The sequence below is a fragment of the Labeo rohita genome, chromosome 16 (assembly GCF_022985175.1).
Source record: "Labeo rohita strain BAU-BD-2019 chromosome 16, IGBB_LRoh.1.0, whole genome shotgun sequence".
NCBI lineage: Eukaryota > Metazoa > Chordata > Actinopteri > Cypriniformes > Cyprinidae > Labeo > Labeo rohita.
In genome coordinates, this window is record NC_066884.1 from 25,703,672 (window position 1) to 25,711,241 (window position 7,570).

A 7,570-nucleotide genomic window follows, 5' to 3' on the forward strand; every position below is an offset into this window, starting at 1 on the left:
AAAACATTTACTGGTGTGCATCTTGAGACATAACAATGAAAGTGACATATTTTAAGATCAGTCAGTGCAAGTTTCTTTCATTTGAAACAGCTCAGACTTGCATTAAGCTTAAGCCTTGTCTGTGAAATCGGGGGTTAATATTATTATTATTATTATTATTATTAATGCTGAAAACCATTGTGCTGCTTAATATTTTTGTGGATACCATTATACTTTTTTTTTAGTATTGTTTCATTAATAGAAAGTTTTAAAAAATCTGAAAGAAAAGTCACTGTGACGAGTGGGATGGGGCTGAGAGCCATGGGAACACAAAATATAGTCCAGGCCTGGTCCTCTCTCATCTTCCACTGTCGTCGCTCCTCCTTTTATCCTTCCGGAGCTCCTCCGTGGGACTCGAGACTGGTGAGTGGCGCAGGTGTTGCTCATTATCATTATACTCCACCAGCCTCGTTCCGTTCCCACGGCTCTCGGCACCGTCCCACTCGTCACAGTCACACTACAAAACACGTTACAATGTGAATTAACCTTTTTTCATAAAAAAAGTAAAAATATCTGATATTTTAAGATTTAGAGAAGTCCACTTCCAAAACAAAGATTTACAGATAAAGTACTCACCTACTTGTCATCCAAGATGTTCATGTCTTTCTTTAGTTGTAAAGAAATCTTTTTTGAGGAAAACATTTCAGCATTTTTCTCCATGTGATGGACTGATATGGTGCCCCGATTTTGAACTTCCAAAATGCAGTTTAAATGCGGCTTCAAACAATCCCATATGTGGTTGTAAACAATCCCAGCCAAGGAGGAAGGGTCTTATCTAGCGAAATGATTGGGTATTTTCATTTAAAAAAAATACAATTTAAATACTTTTTAATCTCAAACGCTCGTCTTGTCTTGCTCTCCCTGAACTCCATGTATTCTGGCTCAAGACACTTAGGGTATGTCAAAAAACTCCAACCAATTTTCTCCCTCAACCTCAAAAATCATTTCAAAATCATCCTGCATCACTGCAGAAGTACCGACCCAGTCTTTGCAAAGTGAACATGCAAACAAGATCAAACACCCTTAACAAAAAAGGTAAAGCGGCGATATAGGATGATTTTAAGAACATGAGATGGGAGTTTTTCTACATACCCTAACTGTCATGAACCGGAAAAAAGAGTCCAGGCAGAGTAAGACAAGACGAGCGTTTAAGATTGAAAAGTAGGAAGTGGACTAATCCTGAGACTTTTGATTTTATGTCCCCGGAAAATGTTTAAATGAATTGTAATTAAGAAATAAAAACAAATTCACCATAAAAAATGTTTTTGTGTTTTTGTGTAATGTGTAAATGGCTTTTTTTTTTTTGAATTTGTAAAATGAATAATTGATCCATTACATCATTGATCCATTAATATGGTACTATGTCCATTTAAAAAAAAAAAAAAAAAAAAAAAAATGGTAAGTTGACTAATACTACATTGTGTTTTGTGTTGTTCTATAGCTATAAAGAAGATGCACAGAAACCATCTGATGTTTGTAATCAAGTTCTTCAAATGAGAGCTTTGGAGCATCTCACCTCAACGGTAAGAAAGCTATATGTGACCCTGGACCACAAAACCAGTTGTGATTGGACGGGTATATTTGTAGCAATAGCCAACAATACATTGTATGGGTCAAAATGGTCGATTTTTCTTTTATGCCAAAAATCATTAGGATATTAAGTAAAGATTATTTTCCATGAAGATATTTAGTAAATTTCCTATCATAAATGTATCAAAACGTAATTTTTGATTTGTAATATGCACTGCTGAAAACTTAATTTGGACAACTTTAAAGGCGATTATTCTCAACATTTAGATTTTTTTGCACCCTCAGATTCCAGATTTTCAAATAGTTGTATCTCAGCCAAATATTGTCCTATCCTAACAAACCGTACACCAATGCTTATTCAGATGATGTATAAATCTCAGTTTCAGATAACTGACTCTTATGATTGGTTTTATGGTCTAGGGCCACACATCTTATTCTTTTGAGCTTTTTGTCCCATTTCAAATGATTTCATTTAGGAAATATGAAGTGTACACATCCAGTAAGACCAATTTCACACCTAAACAAACATCTAACCACTAGTGAACCTGTCCTTGTCTGTGTCTTCTACCCACAATATACAAAAGGTTTAGTACAGAGCATTTTCACTTGCACTGAAGTCCTGTTCCACCTGCGCTCTGTCCGGTTGAGAGCCAGCAGCTCTGGTGTAATGACTGAATCAGTACATTACTGTGGCCATGCGGCGCGTGCTTAGCTTCTAGCTATTAAGGTAATGTTGCAGAACCTCTCCTCAAGGTGGCTTGTGCACCTGCAGTCACCTTGGCAACAGAAATATAAGGCCACTTCCTGTGATTCAGAGAGGGTCGACATTTGCGTCGGACACCCTGGGGAACTGATGATGCTCACTATAAATTTCACCTGAACCTTTGTATTGCTGTGTTCAGCTGGTACAGTTGAGATGCGCAGTTTGATGGCTTAATCAATGAACTGTATCTTTAATGTGTAGCTTGTGGTGATGTTTAGGCCACATCTGCTGTATGCATAATCAGTAACTACAGGATTTAGAACAAGACCTAATAGTAAAATCAACTTAGGAAAAATGGCATTTGTGGAAACGTTTACCCGAAGTTTGTCAGAAGATTTATGTAAAGTTTAAGACTATCAATTTTTTTCTTTTTATTCACAGATAAATTATTATATGGTATAAGCTATCCACCTTAAATAGAATTAAGCTGCTTTTTTTAGGCTATCCACCTTTTTATTCAGGTAAGAGCGGGCTTAGGTATGGGTCAGGTATGGGTCTGGCTTCTGATCTCATCCTTGCCAGCTATTTTTAACTGTACAAAACGCCTCATTTTGCTGCTTGATTTTGCAAATTGATGTGTCGTATCATATTATTTTCATTTGTTATCCTAAATATGAACACATTGGTTTGTAGTGCAAGCAGTTTTTTTGTTTATTGCACATAGTTATTCTTGTTATTTCGCTATAGCGGATAATGAGGCTTACTTCTGTGTTGAAGAAAAAGGTGGATATGATTCCAGCTTTTATCTGAGGTCATCATTAGAATGATTTCTGAAGGATCATGTGACACTGAAGACTGAAGTAATGGCTGCTGAAATTTCAGTTTTGCCTTGACAGGAAAAAATTGCATTTTAAAATGTATTTAAATAGAAAAGAGTTATTTTAAATTGCAAAAAAATATATTAACGTTTTTGCTGTATTTTGGATTAAATAAATGCAGTCTTGGTAAGCCGAAGACACTTATTTTAAAAATATTAAAAATATAGAATTTTAGATAATTTATAATTTAAATAATTTAATAACAACTATTCTGTGTGTATCGACCCAAATCTATCATTAGTATTCCTTGGAGCCCTACATACAACCCCAACCCCTAAATACACATATAATGTAAAATAAATATTTGTACGTATTGATGTATGTATTTGTATTAGGGCTGGCAAACGATTAATCGCAATTAATCGCAATTAATCGCATCCAAAATATAAGTTTGAGTTTGCCTAATATATGTGCGTGTACTGTGTGCAATTATTATGTATATATAAATACACACAAATTAATGTATATATTTAAGAGAAATGTGTTATTTCTGTACAAAATATTTTTATTTATATATAATATAAATTCTAGAAAAATTATAATAAATACATATACTTGTAAATGTTTCTTAAATATGTACATGAACGTGCTTGTATTTCTATATACATAATAATTACACACAGTACACACACATATATTGGGCAAACTCAAACTTTTATTTTGTATGCAATTAGTCGCGATTAATCGTTTGCCAGACGTAATTTGTATGTAAACACTAGTATTTAGAAATACTGTGTTGTGTGTTTACATTTCTGGTAAATACATTCTGTAAATAATTTTTTTGGTGAATATTTCTTTAAAAATAATGTTTTAATTTTATTATTATCAGTAAAACTATCATTACATGAAGTAATATATTTCTGTCATAATTTCTTCAAGTTAAACTTTTATTGAACTTTTATTTTCCTCATTATAAGGTTCAGTTTGTTAATAAAAATTAAATAATTCATTAAGTTAAACTTATTGAACTTTATTTTGACGAGTTGCTGTGAAGGCCTTTAAGTTTCTGTATGTATATGATATGGCAATAGTTTTTTTGCTTGTTTGTTTGTTTTTTACAAGAAGTAGTAAAATGCTCATTAACTGACTTTCAGAGCAGTTGTAGAAATTGTTTATGTGTTCAGTACTCATATTGAGGCGGTAGAGGCTGAAAATGCTGTTTTGATTTATTCATCCAAAATGCATCAAATTCCATGACGTTCCATTTTATACAGTGAATTCTATTTTTATGACTGGGTTTTGCAATTCTGTCCGCGTTTTCCGCATTGCAAAAAATCATAATGCCCTAATCACTGTGGTGAAGACAGAAATCATAAATCATGCCTATGGTCATTTACAGCATTCTTTTTTTTTTTTTTTTTTTTCTCTAGGTTTTTAGTGGAAACAGTTACTTAGTGCAGATCATTTGTAGCTGGCCTGTGCTGGGTCACAGTGGCACAGATCCCAGTCCAGCTCCATTTGTCTTTGCCCTGAGCCTGTACACTCAAAACAGGGGCTGCCACATCGGATGGCCCCATAGGACATGTCGTTTTTATGGGCCACTAAGCACAGTTAAACCCCTCAATTACACACCTGGTTTACTAATGCACAAACCTCACATGGTCAGACAGCAGATGGACTTCCCTTCATAAGTGACTGATATTTCCTTTCATATGCTTGATGGATTAGATACATTTGTATTCATAATGTGCTGTGTGCTGTGGGATTTCAATGCAGAGTCTCACTCAGATCACATGGATTTGTGAAGAGTGCAGTCAGATCATGAATAGATCACTTGAAAGTTTTGAGTTAAGTTCTTATGGATCCTCAGAGGAATAATACAGCAGTTGGGAAATCAAAGGCAGGCGTGCTAAAAGAATAAGTAATGTCTTTTTTCATCCCCTTGCTGAAGTATGAATCAATTTAGAGAAATCTTTTTTCCTTGTTAAAACAGAGCTGAAGTTTAGTGCTGAACATGCCGATTCATAGCTTCAAAGTATTGTATCTCTTCAGAGACTGAACAAGCACAGACCCACAGAATAGCTTTCCAAACAGCAGCATGCTTGTGATAAAAGGTGTTTGTAAGTTTTGAGCCCATTGAGTCTGATTCATACCATGAATTTCTTTTAATAGGTGCAGAGTGAACTGTTGGCGGCTCTGGCTCGCAAGGCACAGACTAAATCAAGTAAGGCTTATTTTGTGTTACAGGCTTTGAGTGTCTTTATTAATAGGCCCATAAAAGTGCCATAAAAGTTTCAGTGTTTGGGCATTATTTGTCTAGATTTTTCACTTATCCTCAGGGACATGTTCACTGAGGAAATGTCTCATTTGACTGTGGCGTTAAAGGAGAACTCCACCTCCAGAAAAACAATTTACAGATAATTTACTCACCCCCTTGTCATCCAAGATGTTCATGTCTTTGTCTTCAGTCGTAAAGAAATTGGTTTTTGAGAAAAGCATTTCAGGATTTTTCTGCATATAATGGACTTGATTGGTGCCCTGAATTTGAACTTCCAAAGTCCAGTTTAAATACAGGTTCAAAGGACTCTAAATGATCCCAGCCGAGGAAGAAGGGTCTTATCTAGCGAAATGACCAGTCATTCTTTTCGGAAAATAAAAATTTGTGTACTTTTTAAGCACAAAAGCTTGTGTAGCACAGGCACTGGAATGTGCGTCAACAGGTCATTCTTGAACGATTCGTTCATTGTGAATGAATCTTTAATGTGACTCGGGAAGAACGAGTCGTCTCGGGGAGTGATTCGTTCAGTCACGCATACGCAACATCCTATTAGGTTCTGTACTGGAATTAGTTCACCGGTTTTGAGTCTTTGGGTTTTTTAAATCGTTTGTTCATCTTATGGGGCTGTCACGTGATGCTGATTTTGCTAAAATGAACAAAATGACTCAAAAAGAATTTGAATTTGAATTTTGCTGAACGGGACTCAAAGATCCGAGTCGGTAAAATGACCCGAACTTCCCATAACTTCTATGAATCATGTCGTCGAATCATCACAAAATCATCGTCTGTGTACTCAAAAAGGTAGAGTATGTCGAAAAACTCTGTCTTATTTTCTCCTACAACTTCAGAATCGTCCGACATTGTTGTACCTTTTTGTTTGTAAACAGCGTTTGACTTACTTGCACTTTCTTAGTCTTTGCGCGTTAGCTTTGTAAACACTGGGTCTGTGGTTCCGCCTACGTTCCGCGTGACCTTTCGACGTGATTCAATAGTATGTGAACGCACATCCCAGAGCCTGTTCAAAATCAGGGCACCAATGAAGTCCATTACATGGAAAAAAAATCCTGAAATGTTTTCCTCAAAAAACATAATATCTTCACAACTGAAGACAGAAAGACATGAACATCTTGGATGGCAGGGGGGTGAGTAAATTATTTGTGAATTGTTGTTCTGGAAGGAGTTCTCCTTTAATGGCAAAAGGAATACAGATACAAAGTCACATGAGCACGTGAGAGGAGGCAATGCCGCCACATCACTCTGACTGGCCAATTATCCCGTCAGTGTAATAATGGTCTAGAAATCCACACAAATTGGTCAAATTAGTGGAAAAAAAGTACTAGTAATTGCAGTAGGCGAGTAAACATCTCACCTATTTGGACAGCACTGCTTTGGTCCAAATTGAAACAAACTTAGTGAACATTTATTTATTTATTTACTTTTTTTTTTTTTTTTTTTTCAGTGAACTGGTTTTAGTGATGACTTAGCTCAATTAAAGCTACGACCTGCATGTCACCTGTGGTATTTCCCAAGGATAAATGACTAATGGTCAAAGAAAGTAGTAACACTTTAATATAAGTTTTGATTTGTTAATCAAAATTAAATAATTAATTGTACGTTGATAGTTCTTAAAATGTAATGCATCAAGTAAAGTTAACAAATGATACTTTTTCTCGAATCTAAATGGCTGAGAGGAGTGCGATATTCTAGTGATATCAAAACTCCGACCGTTTGTATCACTCCACTTGTGGTATTTCTCACCCATGCCCAAATCCGCTATGATTTTTGTATGTTTTTTGTACTTGAATGTACTTGTTGAGACTTCAAATATGTGGTTTGTTAATAAAGATAATGCTCCAGGGCTTCAGCGGCATTCTGCTCACATGAACCTCTTTAACTATAGGGTTTGGTTGGTTTGGTAATAAAAAATTAAATGACTCATTGTACATTCATAGTTCTTGAAACGTACCGTAATATATCAACTGAAGTTAACAAACAACCCCGACCCTAACCCTAACCCTAACTTTATAGTAAAGTTGTTTTTTTTTGTTTTTTTTTGTTTTGTTTTTTTTGACACATTTTCTAAAGTATTCCCCCAACGCTAAACTGCAATTGACATGCATAAAGTGGTATTTGCATCTTGAAGCTATACATAAAACAGTTCATATTTTCTGTACAATTTTCAGTTTTCTTTATTTCATTGTG

General features: G+C 35.2%; 1 protein-coding gene across 2 annotated transcripts in view; it reads left to right on the forward strand.

Moving 5' to 3' along the window:
* rapgef5b (Rap guanine nucleotide exchange factor (GEF) 5b) overlaps positions 1-7,570 on the forward strand; it is an 84,875-nt gene that overhangs the window by 14,073 nt on the left and 63,232 nt on the right. For both annotated transcript variants that reach the window (XM_051131406.1, XM_051131407.1), the window contains 2 exons: positions 1,481-1,562; positions 5,263-5,314. In XM_051131406.1, the coding sequence (XP_050987363.1) occupies positions 1,481-1,562; positions 5,263-5,314 (134 nt within the window). The remainder of the gene's footprint in view (positions 1-1,480; positions 1,563-5,262; positions 5,315-7,570) is intronic.